This window comes from Phyllobates terribilis, unplaced genomic scaffold, assembly GCF_046119375.1.
Source record: "Phyllobates terribilis strain yellow unplaced genomic scaffold, ASM4611937v1 Scaffold_8__6_contigs__length_399053987, whole genome shotgun sequence".
NCBI lineage: Eukaryota > Metazoa > Chordata > Amphibia > Anura > Dendrobatidae > Phyllobates > Phyllobates terribilis.
The window spans coordinates 391,694,574-391,720,157 of NW_027362768.1; the positions used below are offsets into that span (position 1 = coordinate 391,694,574).

Consider the following 25,584-nt stretch of genomic DNA (forward strand, 5'->3'; position numbering starts at 1 on the left):
ATGACCATGAAAGATGGGGGTCATGGTAATAGGCGTCTCTGAGATCTATAGTGGCCATAAAACATTTTGGAAACAAGAGTTTTATTGCTGATTCAATGTTTTCCATCTTGAACCGCTTTAGTAGCAGAAACTTGTTGAGGTTTTTTAGGTTTCACGGCAAGATCCATACACTTACGGATCTTGCTGTGGATCTTGCCGTGGATCTTGCCGCTATGTTCGTCTTGAATGCTGCGGCCCCAGACTCCCGGGCTCTTTTCAGAAAACTCTCCACTTTCCTATCAAGAGGGTCCTTCAGGAGTCCTGCATCATCCCATGGGAGGGAGGCGTTCCTGGACACTTTGCAGACCACCACATCTGAAGCAGTGCCGCCTGCCTCCCCCGGAGAGAACCCAGACACCAGTTCGGCAAGGAAGCCACCGCAGCGCTTTCTTCAGGTAATTTCTTCACTACACCGGCAGCGTCTGGGGAGATGTAGGGTCTCCTCAAGGACTGGAAACCACTGAGGCATGACAGATGGCTCCGCCTTTTAAACCTGTAGGGTTTCCTGTCCTTGGGTGCTGTCGCGGGGAATGGGAAAAAAACTTTTTCTCTTTACCTTGTACCAGAAGTTTTGAGGCTTGTCTGTTTAGTGTATTGTAGGCGAGATACTTTGTGGCATTTGCGCAGTAATGGCTTTCTTCTGGCGACTCGACCATGCAGCCCATTTTTCTTCAAGTGCCTCCTTATTGTGCATCTTGAAACAACCACACCGCTAGTTTTCAGAGAGTCCTGAATTTCAGCTGATGTTATCTGTGGGTTTTTTTTTCTTTGCATCCGAAACAATTTTGACCGTGGTTTGGTTTTTCCAGAGCCCCTGATTTTCCATTTGTTAATCACAGGTTGAACGCTGCTGACTGGCATTATCAATTCCTTGGATATCTTTTTGTATCCCTTTCCTGTGTTATACAGTTCAACTACCTTTTCCCGTAGATCCGTTGACAATTCTTTTGCTTTCCCCATGACTCACAATCCAGAAACATCAGTGGCTCGATGACAGATGCAAGAGTCTGGATCCCAGAAACTCACTCAGCTTTTATGCACACACACTGATGTCAGGGTAAAAGAGAATATATATATTTGTAACTTTTATATTTTTGTAACTTTTATACGCTTTTTTGCTAATGTACTAACCACCATTTTGTGTCATATAACAATAAGCTTTCCTTGCTACGTAATTACTCAAATCGAAACTTAAACTAAGACATTTCCAGTGTTGCCAAGACATTTCAGAGAAACGAAACAAGATTATAAGCTGACGGCTGCAATATCTGCCCAGAGACTGAGATAAGGAGATGTGGACCAATCAGGAGTGGCCAGACACTGGACTTTCATTGTTTAACCCGCCCCGGACAACCCCTTTTCCCTCCCATTATGTAGTGTATTTAGATTTGTGTATGTAAAAATAAACGCAGAACAATGCTGAGGAGGTTGACTGTAGTAGTCTTCTGAGCATGCTCTGAGCTTGAACCAGCTTGTTGTCTGACTCATTCTTTGAATGGTTGACCCATGCTCATAGTTTGAATTTGGAGTGACTGGAGGACGAGTGGAATGTCATCACGACCCCCACAAATGGCGCTCAACGTGCGGCGTGGCTAGCGGTACGCCGCCCTCCCGGACCCATATTGCTGACTTCCCTGGTGGTGACCGCGGTGGCTGAATTTGAGGCCTGATCAACCTCCATCGAACACGGTAAGTTGAGATGTATTTTATATGTCTCACTTGCCTGTGTGTCAGCCGCAGCGGTTTCTGTGGGGTTGTCAGGTTGGATCTGGGTGGGTGACCGGTCGAGTGGTGAGACCTTGGGCGTCCCGCACCACGTCCTGAACCAGCAAGTGTTAAACCGAGTGACGTCGCATGCCTGCGCGTGCTCGTGTGCACACCACCTCCTCCTCCCCCGGTCACTGTACTTTTCTTAGATAGCTGCCTCCTGTGACTGATAGTCAAGGTTACAAAGCATTCCTGAATTGTAGTGTAAGGGAGAAAGAATCTGTGACGAATTGAGGAGTACTCTTCGTCTAATACAGAGACTGCTGTTAAGTCAAGGTTAGGAAACAGTGTATTGAGGTGTCTCTACACTGTCGGGTGGTGCTGTGGTAGGAAAGCAGATAGATTGAGGTGTCTCTCTATCTAAACAGTGTATTGAGGTGTCTCTACACTGTCGGGTGGTACCGTGGTAGGAAAGGAGATAGATCGAGGTGTCTCTCTATCTCATCAGTGTATCGAGGTGTCTCTACACTGACGGGTGGTGACCTGTAGTCAGGGTGCCGTGGTGAGTCGCACTGTAAAGTCGCCATTCAAGGCTAGGAAAGGAGTTAGATTGAGGTGTCTCTCTATCTCAACAGTGTATCGAGGTGTCTCTACACTGAGGAGTGGCGACCTGTCGGCTGCACCAGTGATCTGAGTCGCGACAGATCATTGCATTCTATAAGAAAATGTTGTGTATATTCAAATTTGAAAGATTTCGTAAGTTGCGGAATGCTGCTGTAGGAGTTAAGCCAATTAGTGGAGTTACGGGAAGGCAAGAAGGCAAGAAGAATGTTAGGAATTTGTAGAATATGATAAGCTTATGAATGTGTTACACAGAAGTTGGGAAAGTTGGGTGAGGATTTCTGCAAGCACATCTTAGAGTAGATGGTGCAGGGGGGGGACAGAGAATGCCGAGCCTTTGTTCGGATACATGAAAGCTACAGAATGTGATTTGTTATGTGACCCTAAATTGGCCGTAACCCCGTTGATGCCTGTCACTACACCGAGCCTTCAGCCACCGCCCTATAATGGTGCCAACAACAAATCACCGGAGGGGTGGACGTGTCGGGTGTGTGGAGAGCAAAACCCACTCTGGGCGGGCCGCCCATGGCACGATGCCCAGCCTGCCCCCAAGAACAATCCCACCCCCACTCCCCCCTCCTCCCTCCAACGGCCATCTTACTACACCTTTTCCTGCCTCCAAGAATAATCCCACTTCCATTTTAACTCCTCCCTCCCACGGCCATCTTGCTACACCTCTTACTTGTTGTGGGAGGCCCGTAAAGCCCCAATCCAGCCTATATCCACTACTAGATCCGTCCAGTGCATATTACCAGCCACCAGCACAGGTGGAAAAGCCCGTAGTCCCAGAGTACCCATCTGAAACTAATGTGACACCCTCTGCTCCAGTTCACGATGCTGAGACGCTTCCCCTGTTTCCTATGGGAGTCACCCACAACCCTGGGGATATCCTCCTCAACTCCCCAGAATTTCAGGCCAGACTGCTCTCCCTCCGCCAACATACTGTTACTCAAGACGATACGGAGCCAGATGAGGGATGGGCTCAAGATACTCCAGCCCCCCCCCCCCCCTTTTTACCCCATACGTCTCCTATGGCATCCTCCACCCCACATTCATTACCCATATTCCGGCCCTTGCTCCAAGCAACTGCTGACAGAACACCACCCCCCAGCCCCTCAGAAGTCTGGGACCCCTGCCGCTCCCGGAACCTAGTAGACCCATCAGGACACCCTGTCACTCTGTCAATAGGCTATGGTGACATCCTTACACATCGGGTGGGGGCCATAGCCAACCCTGCAAACACCTGTATGAGCCATGTTGGAGGATTGGTTCGTAAAATTGCCCTTGCTGCTGGTTCTACTCTGGCTGCAGAATGCCAGGCTCACTTAGCCGAAAACGGAGAGCTTTCAAAAGGCCATGAATTCCACAAAAGCAGGATCCCTTAGTACGTATGAATCCGGCCTAGAATACATGAAACAGTTAAAAGCCTGGGCTCAGGATCGCTTGTCAGATCAAGCTGGGTCTGTACAAGATGTTCAACAAGACCCTGATGAATCTGTGGAAAGATCTGCTGCAAGACTCAGCATGCATTTTGAGGATCTTGGATACAGTCCTCATGTCAAGACGCAGGCCGCCCTGTTGGTTCAGGCCCTAGTGGATGGCCTACAAGACGCTCTCAGAGATGAAGTCCTGAGAGTACGGCCCGAGATTCGTTCTTCTTCTTTCAACGACGTAGTGAACATTGTCAAAGCTTTCCAAAAAGCCATGCTAAAAATGGAAAAGGATACTAAGCCAAGGAAGAAAGCCGTTTCTGCCACGGTATATCAAGCTCAAGAAAGCTACCCACCCCTGGCAACCAACATGGAATCAAGTGGGTAATGGTTAAAGGCACAGGTGATGATACTCCTCCCACATATAGAAAACAAGACAGAAGAGATGACAGGGGATCATCTAGAAACAGAAGACAACCTCGTGATTCTGAAGGATGAATGTTGTGTTGGCAGTGTGGTAGCCTTGACCACATCCTCAGAGACTGTCACTTTACAGGTGGACCATCAACCACTGAAGTTCCTGGTGGACACTGGGGCGGCCACATCTGTCATTTCCTCTGCACAGCTCCCTCCTTCTGTATCCCTATCACCGGATACCCTCACCTGTGTTGGGGTGGAAGGCCAACATATTTCCTCTCCACCCACAGTCCCTGTGTCTGCAGGACCGTTCACCGGAGTACTCACAAGATTCTTGGTCTCTGAAACTTGTCCTGTCAATCTGTTGGGAACCGATCTCTTAGAGCGAATGAAGGCAACAATTACCTTCGGAAACCATGGTATGGAGCTTCTTTTGCGGGACCCTCATTCCGAACAAGGGACTGAAGACCACTGTGTTTTTAAAGCCTTCCCTCTCATGATGATGACCATACAACCTCACAGTTCCCTCACTCTCTGTGGTCCAGTGGGCCAGAGGACGTCGGCCTCCTGCAGGTTCCCCCGGTCCGAGTACACCTCAAGCCTGGACACAGGTACCCACGGTTGCCACAATACCCCCTCAAGGCTGCACAAGAACAAAGCTTGGGTACCCAAATCGTTTCCCTCCTGGAATCAGGAGTCCTTGTCAGATGTGTATCTCCATGCAATACACCCCTCTTTCCTGTAAAAAAGAAAACCGTTCCGGGAGAGTCTCCAAGATACCAGTTGGTTCAGGATCTCAGAGCCGTCAATGCAGCTACCATTTTAGAAACTCCAGTGGTACCCAACTCAAACACCCTCTTGTCTCAGCTGCCTCCAACGGCCACCTTGTTTACGGTGTTAGATCTGGCCAACGCCTTTTTCAGTATACCCTTACACGAAGATTCGTGGTTTCTTTTTGCCTTCACCTTTCAAGGAGTACAGTTTACATGGACCAGGACTCCGCAAAGAGCCCAGAACTCTCCTAACCAATTCACTCATTCTATGAAGTCTATTCTGGAGCCATGGGTTCAAGAGAACCCTCAGGTCACCCTTCTACAGTATGTGGATGATCTTTTACTCTGTGGCACTGAAGAAAATTTGCCAGAGATGTCAGAATCCCTTCTCTGGTTTCTTCACTCAGCTAACTGTAAAGTCTCGAAAGGCGAAGTCCAATGGTGTCTGCCCAAGGTCATTTTCCTAAAGAAAGCAAGCGATCATGGATATCACCTTCCCAACCACCTATTCCGCTATGCAGACTTTCCTTGGCCTCATCACTTACTGCAGGCAATGGATCCCTGATGCCTCAAAGCTCATGCAACCTCTGTACGACTGTCTCAAGAATGAAGGCTCAGTTTGGCTTCATGCTGAAGATCCACGTGTTTCTCATCAACACAGACTATGTTTTGACCGCCTTAAACAGGCTGTTGTCTCTGCCCCGGCCTTGGGCTTACTAGACTATACTCAGCCATTTCATCTTTTTGCCTCGGAATCGGAAGGTCATGCCTCTGGAGTTCTAGCACAACGCTATGATCATAAGTATCGGCCTTTAGGCTACTACTCAGCCCGCCTGGACCCTGTCGCCCGAACTGCCCCCATGTGCCTTAAGGCGGTCCACGCTGCTCACATCCTCCTTGACAAGTCAGCTGATATCGTCCTTGGACATGATCTAGTTATACAGGCCGGCCATGATCTCTCAGCTGTTCTGCAACAAACATCTCCGAAACATCTCACCAACCAAAGACACCTGCGTCTGCAGTGTTCCCTATTGTTGCCCTCCAATATAACATTTACCAGATGTCTGACTATCAATCCTGCCACTTTGCTTCCACCTTCTAGGGGGGAAGGTGAAGAGGGTGAAGGTCCATTGGTGGAACCTCATGATTGTATAAAAATTTTGCAGGAAGAGACTTCTGCTCCAGAGAATATGGTGGCACATCCGCTCGCAGACCCTCAAGGGAAGTTCCACACGGGATATGCTGTCACAACAGACCTAACAGTCCTCAAGGCTGAAGCTCTACCACCATACATGTCTGCACAAGAAGCTGAACTTGTGGCTCTCACAGAGGCCTGCCACCTGGCAGCAGGAACAAAGGCGAATATATATATATATATACCGATTCCAGGTATGGACATGGAATTTGCAACGATTTTGGACTTTTGTGGAAGTTTAGAGGATTCATCACAGCTGCAGGTACACCAGTGAAACATGCCTCATGGATTAAGGCCCTAATGAAGGCCCTGGAACTACCCATTCAGGTTGCTGTTATCAAGGTCAAGGCTCATGGAAGACTAGAATCCAGAGAAGCCAGGGGCAACCACCTAGCTGACCAAGCAGCCAAGACTGCAGCAGTGGAGAATGTGTCATCAAAGTGGCAGGAAAAGGAAGAAGAGATAGGAGAAACCCTGCAAACCGTAGCTGTGGCGCTCACTAGAGCAAGAGCCAAAGAACAGCCGGCGGAAGACCATACAAGTCCAGCGGAGACACGAATGGAATCCAGGGGGGTCAGGATGCCTGAAGAAAAATTGTGTGAGGAACAAAGGGAGACCCCCACTGAAGAAGTCAAGCAATGGAAAGCGGCAGGAGCCGTGCTGGCAGGTCGCAAAGATTCAAAGGTCAACTCGACTCTTTACCAAGTGGATGGGAAGCCTTGCTTGCCTAGATGCATGTACTCAGCTGTGGCAGCATGGGCTCACGGGCCTACACACAGAGGAAAGAATCAAGCCTTGGCATGTATCAAGAAACTGTATTTTGCACCCGGAATCTCTTCCACTGTGACTTCGTACTCAAAATCCTGCTCTGTCTGCGCTACCTGCAACCCAACGTGTACGGCACGGGTCCCTCTCCAACACCTGGCTAAACCAGACTACCCTTGGCAGAGAATACAAGTCGACCATATCCAAATGTCTAAAGCAGGAAAATAGGAGTACGTTTTGGTAGCCGTGGATATGTTCTCAGCCTGGCCCGAGGCCTACCCGGTCGTCAACATGACTGCTAAAGTCACAGCCAGGAAACTGATCACCGAAATTGCCTGCAGATTTGGAGTTCCCCAAGTCATAGAATCGGATCAAGGACCAGCTTTCACAGCAAATATCTACGAAGAACTCTGGAACATGTTGGGAACAGATTTGGGCCTCCACACTCCATACCATCCTGCCAGTTCAGGCAAAGTGGAAAGGATGAATTCCACACTCAAGACCCAGCTCTTGAAAATGACCCAAGATCATCCCCTCCCCTGGCCCGACCTATTCCCTATAGTATTGTATCATATCAGACACACCCCACAAGCTAAACATGGGCTAACTCCCTATAGAATTTTGTTTGGGACCCCACCCAAGATAGGAGAGATTAGGCCCCAAGAGTTGTCTGAAACACATGATAGAGTGGTAAAATTTGTGATTGCCTTGTCTAGAGAATTGACTAACACCCGCTCTCCAGTATCTGCTTCTCTCCCAGAATCTACAGGTGATGCAGTACATGATTTCACCCCAGGCGATCTAGTGTATGTGAAGAAGTTTGTCCGGAAAGACTGCCTCCAGCCGCGGTTCGAGGGACCGTACACTGTGCTTCTCACCACCCCGACGGCCCTGAAGCTTGAGGGCAGGAGCACCTGGATTCACGCCTCCCACTGCAAGAGAGACAGAACGAGTCTATAAAAGATGACTACCTTCTTCTATATCCTTTCCATATGCTTACTGTCTGTCCCAGGGTGGACAGCTACCACACAGGGGTAGATAGCTCCTTCTTCTCAAGTTGGTTGGGAGGGCTCAAGGGATTCCTCCAACAAGTTTGTCTAGTAATGGGAGGTCTACTAGTATTGGGCCTGGTGGTCCTGTGCTGCATAGTCCCCTTATATAGAGAAATACACTCCTTTGAACAAGCCTGACCAGCCCCCCATGACAAAGTCCAATTGAGAGATTCAGTTTAGGATCAGTTGGGAGAACTCCATGTGTCATCCAGGATAGGGCTCGATTGTCTGGGGGCGTCCCATAAGGGGGCAGCTTCTAAGATGATTGGGTGAAGAAATCCACCTCCCCTCTCCCCACACATGGACAGTCTCAAAGGCCCTGAAGCAAAGGAAAGCTTAGTGTTTAGGGGGGAATGTCAGGGTAAAAGAGAATATATATATTTGTAACTTTTATATTTTTGTAACTTTTATACGCTTTTTTGCTAATGTACTAACCACCATTTTGTGTCATATAACAATAAGCTTTCCTTGCTACGTAATTACTCAAATCGAAACTTAAACTAAGACATTTCCAGTGTTGCCAAGACATTTCAGAGAAACGAAACAAGATTATAAGCTGACGGCTGCAATATCTGCCCAGAGACTGAGATAAGGAGATGTGGACCAATCAGGAGTGGCCAGACACTGGACTTTCATGGCTTACGCCGCCCCGGACAACCCCTTTCCCCTCCCCATTATGTAGTGTATTTAGGTTTGTGCATGCGGAAATAAAGACAGAACATTGCTGAGATCGTGGCTTGCCAGTAGTCTTCTGAGCTGCTCTGAGTTTGAACCAGCTTGTTGTCTGACTCATTCTTTGAATGGTTGACCCATGCTCATAGTTTGAATTTGGAGTGACTGGAGGACGAGTGGAATGTCATCACGACCCCCACACTGATTACAAGCAAACAGGTCACAGGTGAGGATGTTACCTTTAGTAGCCATTCAAACCCATTTGTGTCAAATTCTGAGCATGTTATCAGGCCAAAATCACCAGGGTATGTGACCTTATGATCAGGGTCATTAAGATTTAAAAAGACAAAACACAATAAATGGCTTCACCCGACCAATAACCATGAGGGGAGGAAAAGGTTTGTGGTTATCATTCATATTCTCTGAAACAAGAAAGGAAAAACTCTGCCGGGGTGTGTAAACTTTACAGCACAACTGTATTACTCGCTGTTGTCAGCCGTCGCTCGCCGTGGTGACTGTGATCTGTCGCTCGCTGTTGTCAGCCGTCGCTCGCCGTGGTGACTGCAATCTGTCGCTCGCTGTTGTCAGCCGTCGCTCGCCGTGGTGACTGCGATCTGTCGCTCGCTGTTGTCAGCCGGCGCTCGCCGTGGTGACTACGATCTATTGCTCACTGTTGTCAGCCGGCGCTCGCCGTGGTGACTGTGATCTGTCGCTCGCTGTTATCAGCCAGCGCTCGCCGTGGTGACTGCGATCTATCGCTCACTGTTGTCAGCCGGCGCTCGCCGTGGTGACTGTGATCTGTCGCTCGCTGTTATCAGCCAGCGCTCGCCGTGGTGACTGCGATCTATCGCTCACTGTTGTCAGCCGGCGCTCCCCGTGGTGACTGCGATCTGTCGCTCGCTGTTATCAGCCGGCGCTCTGGCGTACCTGGGCCAGGCGGCGGAGCAGCAGCTCGGAGGACGGGCGGCTCCAGTCCAGGAAGATGTCGGGGATCAGGGTGACGGTCATCTCCAGGACGCGCAGGAGGCTGACGGACAGGTCGAAGCAGGTGGCGCAGACCTTCAGCTGCCGGCTGTCCACAAAGTTCCTCTCCAGCCGCTCGGCCGCCTGCTGGATCTGCGCAGAGGACGGAGCTCAGACCCAGCACAGCGGAGGAGACCCCCATCCCCGGCCCCCCATCCCGGCCTCACCTCCTGAATCATCCCGATGAACTCGGAGAAGGCCCAGTTCAGCTGGTTCAGGACGCTGTTCAGGAAGCTGGAGGCCAAATCCGGGTCCCCGCGGAGCAGCTCCGCCATGTGGCTCTGCAGCAGCGTGGACGGGCAGGGCTCTGCAAAACACACCGCAACATGACTCCGCAGGGCAGACGGGCGCAGCGGACACCCCGGACCCCTCATATATGGGGAGAGCACCCCGGACCCCTCATACAGGGGGAGAGCACCCCGGACCCCTCATACAGGGGGAGAGAACCCCGGACCCCTCATACAGGGGGAGAGCACCCCGGACCCCTCATACAGGGGGAGAGAACCCCGGAACCATCATATAGAGGGAGAGCACCCCGGACCCCTCATATAGGGGGAGAGCACCCCGGAACCCTCATATAGGGGGAGAGCACCCCGGAACCCTCATACCGGGGGAAAGCACCCCTGGAACCCTCATATAGGATGAGAGCACCCCGGAACCCTCATATAGGATGAGAGCACCCCGGAACCCTCATATAGGGTGAGAGCACCCCGGAACCCTCATATAGGGGGAGAACACCCCGGAACCCTCATATAGGGTGAGAGCACCCCGGAACCCTCATATAGGGGGAGAACACCCCGGAACCCTCATATAGGGGGAGAGCACCCCGGAACCCTCATATAGGGGGGAGAGCACCCCGGAACCCTCATATAGGATGAGAGCACCCCGGACCCCTCATAAAGGGGGAGAGCACCCCGGAACCCTCATATAGGGGGAGAACACCCCGGAACCCTCATATAGGGGGAGAGCACCCCGGAACCCTCATATAGGGGGAGAACACCCCGGAACCCTCATATAGGGGGAGAGCACCCCGGAACCCTCATATAGGGTGAGAGCACCCCGGAACCCTCATATAGGGGGAGAACACCCCGGAACCCTCATATAGGGGGAGAGCACCCAGGAACCCTCATATAGGGGGAGAGCACCCCGGAACCCTCATACCGGTGGAGAGCACCCCTGGAACCCTCATATAGGGGGGAGAGCACCCCGGACCCCTCATATAGGGAGGAGAGCACCCCGGAACCCTCATACAGGGGGAGAGCACCCCGGACCCCTCATATAGGGGGAGAGCACCCCGGACCCCTCAAATAGGGGGAGAGCACCCCGGACCCCTCATACAGGGGGAGAGCACCCCGGACCCCTCATATAGGGGGGAGAGCACCCCGGACCCCTCATAAAGGGGGAGAGCACCCCGGACCCCTCATACCGGGGGAGAGCAACCCGGAACCCTCATATAGGGTGAGAGCACCCCGGACCCCTCATATAGGGGGAGAGAACCCCGGACCCCTCATATAGGGGGAGAGAACCCCGGACCCCTCATATAGGGGGGAGAGCACCCCGGACCCCTCATACAGGGGGAGAGCACCCCGGCCCCCCCATACAGGGGGAGAGCACCCCGGACCCCTCATACAGGGGGAGAGCACCCCGGAACCCTCATATAGGGTGAGAGCACCCCGGACCCCTCATATAGGGGGAGAGCACCCCGGACCCCTCATACAGGGGGAGAGAACCCCGGAACCCTCATATAGGGTGAGAGCACCCCGGACCCCTCATACAGAGAGAGAGCACCCCGGACCCCTCATACAGGGAGAGAGCACCCCGGACCCCTCATACCGGGGGAGAGCACCCCTGGAACCCTCATATAGGGTGAGAGCACCCCGGACCCCTCATATAGGGGGAGAGAACCCCGGACCCCTCATATAGGGGGAGAGAACCCCGGACCCCTCATATAGGGGGAGAGAACCCCGGACCCCTCATACAGGGGGAGAGAACCCCGGAACCCTCATATAGAGGGAGAGCACCCCGGACCCCTCATATAGGGGGGAGAGCACCCCGGAACCCTCATATAGGGGGAGAGCACCCCGGAACCCTCATACAGGGGGAGAGAACCCCGGAACCCTCATATAGGGTGAGAGCACCCCGGACCCCTCATACCGGGGGAGAGCACCCCGGAACCCTCATATAGGGTGAGAGCACCCCGGACCCCTCATATAGGGGGAGAGAACCCCGGACCCCTCATATAGGGGGAGAGCACCCCAGACCCATCATACAGGGGGAGAGCACCCCGGACCCCTCATACAGGGGGAGAGCACCCCGGACCCCTCATCTCGGGGGAGAGCACCCCGGACCCCTCATACAGGGGGAGAGCACCCCGAACCCCTCATATAGGGTGGAAAGCACCCCGGACCCCTCATATAGGGGGAGAGAACCCCGGAACCCTCATACAGGGGGAGAGCACCCCAGACCCCTCATATAGGGGGAGAGAACCCCGGAACCCTCATACAGGGGGAGAGCACCCCGGACCCCTCATATAGGGGGAGAGAACCCCGGAACCCTCATACACGGGGAGAGCACCCCGGACCCCTCATATAGGGTGAGAGCACCCCGGAACCCTCATATAGGGGGAGAGAACCCCGGAACCCTCATACAGGGGGAGAGCACCCCGGACCCCTCATATAGGGGGAGAGCACCCTGGACCCCTCATATAGGGGGAGAGAACCCCGGAACCCTCATATAGGGGGAGAGCACCCCGGAACCCTCATATAGGGGGAGAGCAACCCGGACCCCTCATATAGGGGGAGAGAACCCCGGAACCCTCATATAGGGGGGAGAGCACCCCGGAATCCTCATACAGGGGGAGAGAACCCCGGACCCCTCATATAGGGGGAGAGCACCCCGGACCCCTCATATAGGGGGAGAGCACCCCGGACCCCTCATATAGGGGGAGAGCACCCCGGACCCCTCATACAGGGGGAGAGCACCCCGGACCCCTCATATAGGGGGGAGAGCACCCCGGACCCCTCATAAAGGGGGAGAGCACCCCGGACCCCTCATAAAGGGGGAGAGAACCCCGGAACCCTCATACCGGGGGAGAGCACCCCGGAACTCTCATATAGGGTGAGAGCACCCCGGACCCCTCATATAGGGGGAGAGCACCCCGGACCCCTCATAAAGGGGGAGAGCACCCCAGACCCCTCATACCGGGGGAGAGCACCCCGGAACCCTCATACCAGGGGAGAGCACCCCGGAACCCTCATATAGGGTGAGAGCACCCCGGACCCCTCATACAGGGGGAGAGCACCCCGGACCCCTCATAAAGGGGGAGAGGACCCCGGACCCCTCATACCGGGTGAGAGCACCCCGGACCCCTCATACCGGGGGAGAGCACCCCGGAACCCTCATATAGGGTGAGAGCACCCCGGACCCCTCATATAGGGGAGAGAACCCCGGACCCCTCATATAGGGGGAGAGCACCCCGGACCCCTCATCTCGGGGGAGAGCATCCCGGACCGCTCATACAGGGGGAGAGCACCCCGGACCCCTCATATAGGGTGGAAAGCACCCCGGACCCCTCATATAGGGGGAGAGCACCCCGGACCCCTCATATAGGGGGAGAGCACCCCGGACCCCTCATACAGGGGGAGAGCACCCCGGACCCCTCATACAGGGGGAGAGAACCCCGGAACCCTCACATAGGGGGAGAGCACCCCGGACCCCTCATATAGGGGGGAGAGCACCCCGGACCACTCATAAAGGGGGAGAGCACCCCGGACCCCTCATGCCGGGGGAGAGCACCCCGGAACCCTCATACCGGGGGAGAGCACCCCGGAACCCTCATATAGGGTGAGAGCACCCCGGACCCCTCATATAGGGGGAGAGCACCCCGGACCCCTCATAAAGGGGGAGAGCACCCCAGACCCCTCATACAGGGGGAGAGCACCCCGGAACCCTCATACCAGGGGAGAGCACCCCGGAACCCTCATATAGGGTGAGAGCACCCCGGACCCCTCATACAGGGGGAGAGCACCCCGGACCACTCATAAAGGGGGAGAGGACCCCGGACCCCTCATACTGGGTGAGAGCACCCCGGACCCCTCATACCGGGGGAGAGCACCCCGGAACCCTCATATAGGGTGAGAGCACCCCGGACCCCTCATATAGGGGAGAGAACCCCGGACCCCTCATATAGGGGGAGAGCACCCCAGACCCATCATACAGGGGGAGAGCACCCCGGACCCCTCATCTCGGGGGAGAGCACCCCGGACCCCTAAAACAGGGGGAGTGCACCCCGGACCCCTCATCTCGGGGGAGAGCATCCCGGACCGCTCATACAGGGGGAGAGCACCCCGGACCCCTCATATAGGGTGGAAAGCACCCCGGACCCCTCATATAGGGGGAGAGAACCCCGGAACCCTCATACAGGGGGAGAGAACCCCGGACCCCTCATATAGGGGGAGAGAACCCCGGAACCCTCATACAGGGGGAGAGCACCCTGGACCCCTCATATAGGGGGAGAGAACCCCGGAACCCTCATACAGGGGGAGAGCACCCCGGACCCCTCATATAGGGTGAGAGCACCTAGGACCCCTCATATAGGGGGAGAGCACCCCGGACCCCTCATATAGGGGGAGAGAACCCCGGAACCCTCATATAGGGGGGGAGCACCCCGGACCCCTTCATATAGGGGGAGAGAACCCCGGACCCCTCATATAGGGGGGAGAGCACCCCGGAACCCTCATACAGGGGGAGAGCACCCCGGACCCCTCATACAGGGGGAGAGCACCCCGGACCCCTCATATAGGGGGAGAGCACCCCGGACCCCTCATACAGGGGGAGAGCACCCCGGACCCCTCATACAGGGGGAGAGAACCCCGGAACCCTCATATAGGGTGAGAGCACCCCGGACCCCTCATATAGGGGGAGAGAACCCCGGACCCCTCATATAGGGGGGAGAGCACCCCGGACCCCTCATATAGGGTGAGAGCACCCCGGACCCCTCATACAGGGGGAGAGAACCCCGGACCCCTCATACAGGGGGAGAGCACCCCAGACCCCTCATACAGGGGGAGAGCACACCGGAACCCTCATATAGGGGGAGAGCACCCCGGACCCCTCATACAGGGGGAGAGCACCCCGGACCCCTCATACAGGGGGAGAGAACCCCGGACCCCTCATACAGGGGGAGAGCACCCCGGACCCCTCATACAGGGGGAGAGCACCCCGGACCCCTCATATAGGGGGAGAGCACCCCGGACCCCTCATATAGAGGGGAGAGCACCCCGGACCCCTCATACCGGGTGAGAGCACCCCGGACCCCTCATACCGGGGGAGAGCACCCCGGAACCCTCATATAGGGTGAGAGCACCCCGGACACCTCATATAGGGGGAGAGCACCCCAGACCCATCATACAGGGGGAGAGCACCCCGGAACCCTCATACAGGGGGAGAGCACCCCGGACCCCTCATCTCGGGGGAGAGCACCCCGGACCCCTCATACAGGGGGAGAGCACCCCGGACCCCTCATACAGGGGGAGAGCATCCCGGACCCCTCATACAGGGGGAGAGCACCCCGGACCCCTCATATAGGGTGGAAAGCACCCCGGAACCCTCATACAGGGGGAGAGCACCCCGGACCCCTCATATAGGGGGAGAGAACCCCGGAACCCTCATACAGGGGGAGAGCACCCCGGAACCCTCATATATGGTGAGAGCACCCCGGACCCCTCATATAGGGGGAGAGAACCCCGGACCCCTCATATAGGGGGAGAGCACCCCGGAACCCTCATACAGGGGGAGAGCACCCCGGACCCCTCATATAGGGGGAGAGCACCCCGGACCCCTCATATAGGGTGAGAGCACCCCGGAACCCTCATATAGGGGGAGAGCACCCCGGACCCCTCATATAGGGGGGAGAGCACCCCGGACCCCTCATAAAGGGGGAGAGCACCCCGGAACCCTCATACCGGGGGAGAGCACCTCGGAACCCTCATATAGGGTGAGAGCACCCCGGACCCCTCATACAGGGGGAGAGCACCCTGGACCCCTCATAAAGGGGAAGAGCACCCCGGACCCCTCATACCGGGGGAGAGCACCCCGGACCCTTCATGCCGGGGGAGAGCACCCCGGACCCCTCATACCGGGGGAGAGCACCCCGGAACCCTCATATAGGGTGAGAGCACCCCGGACCCCTCATATAGGGGAGAGAAACCCGGACCAGTCATATAGGGGGAGAGCACCCCAGACCCATCATACAGGGGGAGAGCACCCCGGAACCCTCATACAGGGGGAGAGCACCCCGGACCCCTCATCTCGGGGGAGAGCACCCCGGACCCCTCATACAGGGGGAGTGCACCCCGGACCCCTCATCTCGGGGGAGAGCATCCCGGACCCCTCATACAGGGGGAGAGCATCCCGGACCCCTCATATAGGGTGGAAAGCACCCCGGACCCCTCATACAGGGGGAGAGAACCCCGGAACCCTCATACAGGGGGAGAGCACCCCGGACCCCTCATATAGGGGGAGAGAACCCCGGAACCCTCATACAGGGGGAGAGCACCCCGGACCCCTCATATAGGGGGAGAGAACCCCGGAACCCTCATATAGGGGGAGAGCACCCCAGAACCCTCATATAGGGGGAGAGAACCCCGGAACCCTCATACAGGGGGAGAGCACCCCGGACCCCTCATATAGGGGGAGAGAACCCCGGAACCCTCATATAGGGGAAGAGAACCCCGGAACCCTCATATAGGGGGAGAGAACCCCGGAACCCTCATACAGGGGGAGAGCACCCCGGACCACTCATATAGGGGGAGAGCACCCCGGACCCCTCATATAGGGGGAGAGCACCCCGGACACCTTATATAGGGGGAGAGCACCCCGGACCCCTCATATAGGGGGAGAGAACCCCGGAACCCTCATATAGGGGGAGAGAACCCCGGACCCCTCATATAGGGGGGGAGAGCACCCCGGAACCCTCATACAGGGGGAGAGCACCCCGGACCCCTCATACAGGGGGAGAGCACCCCGGACCCCTCATATAGGGTGAGAGCACCCCGGACCCCTCATACAGGGGGAGAGCACCCCAGAACCCTCATATAGGGGGAGAGCACCCCGGACCCCTCATATAGGGGGGAGAGCACCCCGGACCCCTCATATAGGGGGGAGAGCACCCCGGACCCCTCATATAGGGGGGAGAGCACCCCGGACCCCTCATATAGGGGGAGAGCACCCCGGACCCCTCATATAGGGGGAGAGAACCCCGGAACCCTCATATAGGGGGAGAGCACCCCGGACCTCTTCATATAGGGGGAGAGAACCCCGGACCCCTCATATAGGGGGGAGAGCACCCCGGAACCCTCAAAGTGGGAGAGCACCCTGGACCCCTCATACAGGGGGAGAGCACCCCGGACCTCTCATATAGGGTGAGAGCACCATGGACCCCTCATATAGGGGGAGAGCCCCCGGACTCCTCATACAGGGGGAGAGAACCCCGGAACCCTCATATAGGGGGAGAGCACCCCAGACCCCTCATACAGGGGGAGAGAACCCCGGAACCCTCATATAGGGGGAGAGCACCCCGGACCCCTCATATAGGGGGGAGAGCACCCCAGACCCATCATACAGGGGGAGAGCACCCCGGAACCCTCATACAGGGGGAGAGCACCCCGGACCCCTCATACAGGGGGAGAGCATCCCGGACCCCTCATATAGGGTGGAAAGCACCCCGGAACCCTCATACAGGGGGAGAGAACCCCGGAACCCTCATACAGGGGGAGAGAACCCCGGAACCCTCATATAGGGGGGAGAGAACCCCGGAACCCTCATACAGGGGGAGAGCACCCCGGAACCCTCATACAGGGGGAGAGCACCCCGGACCCCTCATATAGGGGGAGAGAACCCCGGAACCCTCATACAGGGGGAGAGCACCCCGGAACCCTCATATAGGGTGAGAGCACCCCGGAACCCTCATATAGGGGGAGAGAACCGCGGACCCCTCATATAGGGGGAGAGCACCCCGGAACCCTCATACAGGGGGAGAGCACCCCGGACCCCTCATATAGGGGGAGAGCACCCCGGACCCCTCATATAGGGTGAGAGCACCCCGGAACCCTCATATAGGGGGAGAGCACCCCGGAACCCTCATATAGAGGGGGAGAGAACCCCGGAACCCTCATATAGGGGGAGAGCACCCCGGACCCCTCATATAGGGGGGAGAGCACCCCGGAACCCTCATATAGGGGGAGAGCACCCCGGACCCCTCATATAGGGGGAGAGCACCCCGGACCCCTCATATAGGGGGAGAGCACCCCGGACCCCTCATACAGTGGGAGAGCACCCCGGAACCCTCATATAGGGGGAGAGCACCCCGGACCCCTCATATAGGGGAGAGAAACCCGGACCAGTCATATAGGGGGAGAGCACCCCAGACCCATCATACAGGGGGAGAGCACCCCGGAACCCTCATACAGGGGGAGAGCACCCCGGACCCCTCATCTCGGGGGAGAGCACCCCGGACCCCTCATACAGGGGGAGAGCATCCCGGACCCCTCATACAGGGGGAGAGTACCCCGGACCCCTCATATAGGGTGGAAAGCACCCCGGACCCCTCATATAGGGGGAGAGAACCCCGGAACCCTCATACAGGGGGAGAGCACCCCGGAACCCTTGTATAGGGGGAGAGAACCCCGGAACCCTCATACAGGGGGAGAGCACCCCGGACCCCTCATATAGGGTGAGAGCACCCCGGACCCCTCATACAGGGGGAGAGAACCCCGGACCCCTCATACAGGGGGAGAGCACCCCAGACCCCTCATACAGGGGGAGAGCACACCGGAACCCTCATATAGGGGGAGAGCACCCCGGACCCCTCATACAGGGGGAGAGCACCCCGGACCCCTCATACAGGGGGAGAGAACCCCGGACCCCTCATACAGGGGGAGAGCACCCCGGACCCCTCATACAGGGGGAGAGCATCCCGGACCCCTCATATAGGGGGAGAGCACCCCGGACCCCTCATATAGAGGGGAGAGCACCCCGGACCCCTCATACCGGGTGAGAGCACCCCGGACCCCTCATACCGGGGGAGAGCACCCCGGAACCCTCATATAGGGTGAGAGCACCCCGGACACCTCATATAGGGGGAGAGCACCCCAGACCCATCATACAGGGGGAGAGCACCCCGGAACCCTCATACAGGGGGAGAGCACCCCGGACCCCTCATCTCGGGGGAGAGCACCCCGGACCCCTCATACAGGGGGAGAGCACCCCGGACCCCTCATACAGGGGGAGAGCATCCCGGACCCCTCATACAGGGGGAGAGCACCCCGGACCCCTCATATAGGGTGGAAAGCACCCCGGAACCCTCATACAGGGGGAGAGCACCCCGGACCCCTCATATAGGGGGAGAGAACCCCGGAACCCTCATACAGGGGGAGAGCACCCCGGAACCCTCATATATGGTGAGAGCACCCCGGACCCCTCATATAGGGGGAGAGAACCCCGGACCCCTCATATAGGGGGAGAGCACCCCGGAACCCTCATACAGGGGGAGAGCACCCCGGACCCCTCATATAGGGGGAGAGCACCCCGGTCCCCTCATATAGGGTGAGAGCACCCCGGAACCCTCATATAGGGGGAGAGCACCCCGGAACCCTCATATAGGGGGGAGAGCACCCCGGACCCCTCATAAAGGGGGAGAGCACCCCGGAACCCTCATACCGGGGGAGAGCACCTCGGAACCCTCATATAGGGTGAGAGCACCCCGGACCCCTCATACCGGGGGAGAGCACCCCGGAACCCTCATATAGGGTGAGAGCACCCCGGACCCCTCATATAGGGGAGAGAAACCCGGACCAGTCATATAGGGGGAGAGCACCCCAGACCCATCATACAGGGGGAGAGCACCCCGGAACCCTCATACAGGGGGAGAGCACCCCGGACCCCTCATCTCGGGGGAGAGCACCCCGGACCCCTCATACAGGGGGAGTGCACCCCGGACCCCTCATCTCGGGGGAGAGCATCCCGGACCCCTCATACAGGGGGAGAGCATCCCGGACCCCTCATATAGGGTGGAAAGCACCCCGGACCCCTCATACAGGGGGAGAGAACCCCGGAACCCTCATACAGGGGGAGAGCACCCCGGACCCCTCATATAGGGGGAGAGAACCCCGGAACCCTCATACAGGGGGAGAGCACCCCGGACCCCTCATATAGGGGGAGAGAACCCCGGAACCCTCATATAGGGGGAGAGCACCCCAGAACCCTCATATAGGGGGAGAGAACCCCGGAACCCTCATACAGGGGGAGAGCACCCCGGACCCCTCATATAGGGGGAGAGAACCCCGGAACCCTCATATAGGGGAAGAGAACCCCGGAACCCTCATATAGGGGGAGAGAACCCCGGAACCCTCATACAGGGGGAGAGCACCCCGGACCACTCATATAGGGGGAGAGCACCCCGGACCCCTCATATAGGGGGAGAGCACCCCGGACACCTTATATAGGGGGAGAGCACCCCGGACCCCTCATATAGGGGGAGAGAACCCCGGAACCCTCATATAGGGGGAGAGAACCCCGGACCCCTCATATAGGGGGGGAGAGCACCCCGGAACCCTCATACAGGGGGAGAGCACCCCGGACCCCTCATACAGGGGGAGAGCACCCCGGACCCCTCATATAGGGTGAGAGCACCCCGGACCCCTCATACAGGGGGAGAGCACCCCAGAACCCTCATATAGGGGGAGAGCACCCCGGACCCCTCATATAGGGGGGAGAGCACCCCGGACCCCTCATATAGGGGGGAGAGCACCCCGGACCCCTCATATAGGGAGGAGAGCACCCCGGACCCCTCATATAGGGGGAGAGCACCCCGGACCCCTCATATAGGGGGAGAGAACCCCGGAACCCTCATATAGGGGGAGAGCACCCCGGACCTCTTCATATAGGGGGAGAGAACCCCGGACCCCTCATATAGGGGGGAGAGCACCCCGGAACCCTCATAAAGTGGGAGAGCACCCTGGACCCCTCATACAGGGGGAGAGCACCCCGGACCTCTCATATAGGGTGAGAGCACCATGGACCCCTCATATAGGGGGAGAGCCCCCGGACTCCTCATACAGGGGGAGAGAACCCCGGAACCCTCATATAGGGGGAGAGCACCCCAGACCCCTCATACAGGGGGAGAGAACCCCGGAACCCTCATATAGGGGGAGAGCACCCCGGACCCCTCATATAGGGGGGAGAGCACCCCAGACCCATCATACAGGGGGAGAGCACCCCGGAACCCTCATACAGGGGGAGAGCACCCCGGACCCCTCATAATACAGGGGGAGAGCATCCCGGACCCCTCATATAGGGTGGAAAGCACCCCGGAACCCTCATACAGGGGGAGAGAACCCCGGAACCCTCATACAGGGGGAGAGAACCCCGGAACCCTCATATAGGGGGGAGAGAACCCCGGAACCCTCATACAGGGGGAGAGCACCCCGGAACCCTCATACAGGGGGAGAGCACCCCGGACCCCTCATATAGGGGGAGAGAACCCCGGAACCCTCATACAGGGGGAGAGCACCCCGGAACCCTCATATAGGGTGAGAGCACCCCGGAACCCTCATATAGGGGGAGAGAACCGCGGACCCCTCATATAGGGGGAGAGCACCCCGGAACCCTCATACAGGGGGAGAGCACCCCGGACCCCTCATATAGGGGGAGAGCACCCCGGACCCCTCATATAGGGTGAGAGCACCCCGGAACCCTCATATAGGGGGAGAGCACCCCGGAACCCTCATATAGAGGGGGAGAGAACCCCGGAACCCTCATATAGGGGGAGAGCACCCCGGACCCCTCATATAGGGGGGAGAGCACCCCGGAACCCTCATATAGGGGGAGAGCACCCCGGACCCCTCATATAGGGGGAGAGCACCCCGGACCCCTCATATAGGGGGAGAGCACCCCGGACCCCTCATACAGTGGGAGAGCACCCCGGAACCCTCATATAGGGGGAGAGCACCCCGGACCCCTCATATAGGGGAGAGAAACCCGGACCAGTCATATAGGGGGAGAGCACCCCAGACCCATCATACAGGGGGAGAGCACCCCGGAACCCTCATACAGGGGGAGAGCACCCCGGACCCCTCATCTCGGGGGAGAGCACCCCGGACCCCTCATACAGGGGGAGAGCATCCCGGACCCCTCATACAGGGGGAGAGTACCCCGGACCCCTCATATAGGGTGGAAAGCACCCCGGACCCCTCATATAGGGGGAGAGAACCCCGGAACCCTCATACAGGGGGAGAGCACCCCGGAACCCTTGTATAGGGGGAGAGAACCCCGGAACCCTCATACAGGGGGAGAGCACCCCGGACCCCTCATATAGGGTGAGAGCACCCCGGACCCCTCATACAGGGGGAGAGAACCCCGGACCCCTCATACAGGGGGAGAGCACCCCAGACCCCTCATACAGGGGGAGAGCACACCGGAACCCTCATATAGGGGGAGAGCACCCCGGACCCCTCATACAGGGGGAGAGCACCCCGGACCCCTCATACAGGGGGAGAGAACCCCGGACCCCTCATACAGGGGGAGAGCACCCCGGACCCCTCATACAGGGGGAGAGCACCCCGGACCCCTCATATAGGGGGAGAGCACCCCGGACCCCTCATATAGAGGGGAGAGCACCCCGGACCCCTCATACCGGGTGAGAGCACCCCGGACCCCTCATACCGGGGGAGAGCACCCCGGAACCCTCATATAGGGTGAGAGCACCCCGGACACCTCATATAGGGGGAGAGCACCCCAGACCCATCATACAGGGGGAGAGCACCCCGGAACCCTCATACAGGGGGAGAGCACCCCGGACCCCTCATCTCGGGGGAGAGCACCCCGGACCCCTCATACAGGGGGAGAGCACCCCGGACCCCTCATACAGGGGGAGAGCATCCCGGACCCCTCATACAGGGGGAGAGCACCCCGGACCCCTCATATAGGGTGGAAAGCACCCCGGAACCCTCATACAGGGGGAGAGCACCCCGGACCCCTCATATAGGGGGAGAGAACCCCGGAACCCTCATACAGGGGGAGAGCACCCCGGAACCCTCATATATGGTGAGAGCACCCCGGACCCCTCATATAGGGTGAGAGCACCCCGGACCCCTCATATAGGGGGAGAGAACCCCGGACCCCTCATATAGGGGGAGAGCACCCCGGAACCCTCATACAGGGGGAGAGCACCCCGGACCCCTCATATAGGGGGAGAGCACCCCGGTCCCCTCATATAGGGTGAGAGCACCCCGGAACCCTCATATAGGGGGAGAGCACCCCGGAACCCTCATATAGGGGGGAGAGCACCCCGGACCCCTCATAAAGGGGGAGAGCACCCCGGAACCCTCATACCGGGGGAGAGCACCTCGGAACCCTCATATAGGGTGAGAGCACCCCGGACCCCTCATACAGGGGGAGAGCACCCTGGACCCCTCATAAAGGGGAAGAGCACCCCGGACCCCTCATACCGGGGGAGAGCACCCCGGACCCTTCATGCCGGGGGAGAGCACCCCGGACCCCTCATACCGGGGGAGAGCACCCCGGAACCCTCATATAGGGTGAGAGCACCCCGGACCCCTCATATAGGGGAGAGAAACCCGGACCAGTCATATAGGGGGAGAGCACCCCAGACCCATCATACAGGGGGAGAGCACCCCGGAACCCTCATACAGGGGGAGAGCACCCCGGACCCCTCATCTCGGGGGAGAGCACCCCGGACCCCTCATCTCGGGGGAGAGCACCCCGGACCCCTCATACAGGGGGAGTGCACCCCGGACCCCTCATCTCGGGGGAGAGCATCCCGGACCCCTCATACAGGGGGAGAGCATCCCGGACCCCTCATATAGGGTGGAAAGCACCCCGGACCCCTCATACAGGGGGAGAGAACCCCGGAACCCTCATACAGGGGGAGAGCACCCCGGACCCCTCATATAGGGGGAGAGCACCCCGGAACCCTCATACAGGGGGAGAGCACCCCGGACCCCTCATATAGGGGGAGAGAACCCCGGAACCCTCATATAGGGGGAGAGCACCCCAGAACCCTCATATAGGGGGAGAGCACCCCGGAACCCTCATACAGGGGGAGAGCACCCCGGACCCCTCATATAGGGGGAGAGAACCCCGGAACCCTCATATAGGGGAAGAGAACCCCGGACCCCTCATATAGGGGGAGAGCACCCCGGAACCCTCATACAGGGGGAGAGCACCCCAGAACCCTCATATAGGGGGAGAGAACCCCGGAACCCTCATACAGGGGGAGAGCACCCCGGACCCCTCATATAGGGGGAGAGAACCCCGGAACCCTCATATAGGGGAAGAGAACCCCGGACCCCTCATATAGGGGGAGAGCACCCCGGAACCCTCATACAGGGGGAGAGCACCCCGGACCACTCATATAGGGGGAGAGCACCCCGGACCCCTCATATAGGGGGAGAGCACCCCGGACACCTTATATAGGGGGAGAGCACCCCGGACCCCTCATATAGGGGGAGAGAACCCCGGAACCCTCATATAGGGGGAGAGAACCCCGGACCCCTCATATAGGGGGGGAGAGCACCCCGGAACCCTCATACAGGGGGAGAGCACCCCGGACCCCTCATACAGGGGGAGAGCACCCCGGACCCCTCATATAGGGTGAGAGCACCCCGGACCCCTCATACAGGGGGAGAGCACCCCAGAACCCTCATATAGGGGGAGAGCACCCCGGACCCCTCATATAGGGGGGAGAGCACCCCGGACCCCTCATATAGGGGGGAGAGCACCCCGGACCCCTCATATAGGGGGGAGAGCACCCCGGACCCCTCATATAGGGGGAGAGCACCCCGGACCCCTCATATAGGGGGAGAGAACCCCGGAACCCTCATATAGGGGGAGAGCACCCCGGACCTCTTCATATAGGGGGAGAGAACCCCGGACCCCTCATATAGGGGGGAGAGCACCCCGGAACCCTCATAAAGTGGGAGAGCACCCTGGACCCCTCATACAGGGGGAGAGCACCCCGGACCTCTCATATAGGGTGAGAGCACCATGGACCCCTCATATAGGGGGAGAGCCCCCGGACTCCTCATACAGGGGGAGAGCACCCCGGAACCCTCATATAGGGGGAGAGCACCCCAGACCCCTCATACAGGGGGAGAGAACCCCGGACCCCTCATACAGGGGGAGAGCACCCCAGACCCCTCATACAGGGGGAGAGCACACCGGAACCCTCATATAGGGGGAGAGCACCCCGGACCCCTCATACAGGGGGAGAGCACCCCGGACCCCTCATACAGGGGGAGAGAACCCCGGACCCCTCATACAGGGGGAGAGCACCCCGGACCCCTCATACAGGGGGAGAGCACCCCGGACCCCTCATATAGGGGGAGAGCACCCCGGACCCCTCATATAGAGGGGAGAGCACCCCGGACCCCTCATACCGGGTGAGAGCACCCCGGACCCCTCATACCGGGGGAGAGCACCCCGGAACCCTCATATAGGGTGAGAGCACCCCGGACACCTCATATAGGGGGAGAGCACCCCAGACCCATCATACAGGGGGAGAGCACCCCGGAACCCTCATACAGGGGGAGAGCACCCCGGACCCCTCATCTCGGGGGAGAGCACCCCGGACCCCTCATACAGGGGGAGAGCACCCCGGACCCCTCATACAGGGGGAGAGCATCCCGGACCCCTCATACAGGGGGAGAGCACCCCGGACCCCTCATATAGGGTGGAAAGCACCCCGGAACCCTCATACAGGGGGAGAGCACCCCGGACCCCTCATATAGGGGGAGAGAACCCCGGAACCCTCATACAGGGGGAGAGCACCCCGGAACCCTCATATATGGTGAGAGCACCCCGGACCCCTCATA

General features: G+C 58.4%; 1 protein-coding gene across 1 annotated transcript in view; it reads right to left on the bottom strand.

Moving 5' to 3' along the window:
• RNF123 (ring finger protein 123) overlaps positions 1-25,584 on the bottom strand; it is a gene marked incomplete at both ends in the record, with an annotated part of 96,460 nt that overhangs the window by 17,608 nt on the left and 53,268 nt on the right. The window contains 2 exons of the mRNA XM_073645310.1: positions 9,599-9,787; positions 9,862-10,001. Of these exons, the coding sequence (XP_073501411.1) occupies positions 9,599-9,787; positions 9,862-10,001 (329 nt within the window). The remainder of the gene's footprint in view (positions 1-9,598; positions 9,788-9,861; positions 10,002-25,584) is intronic.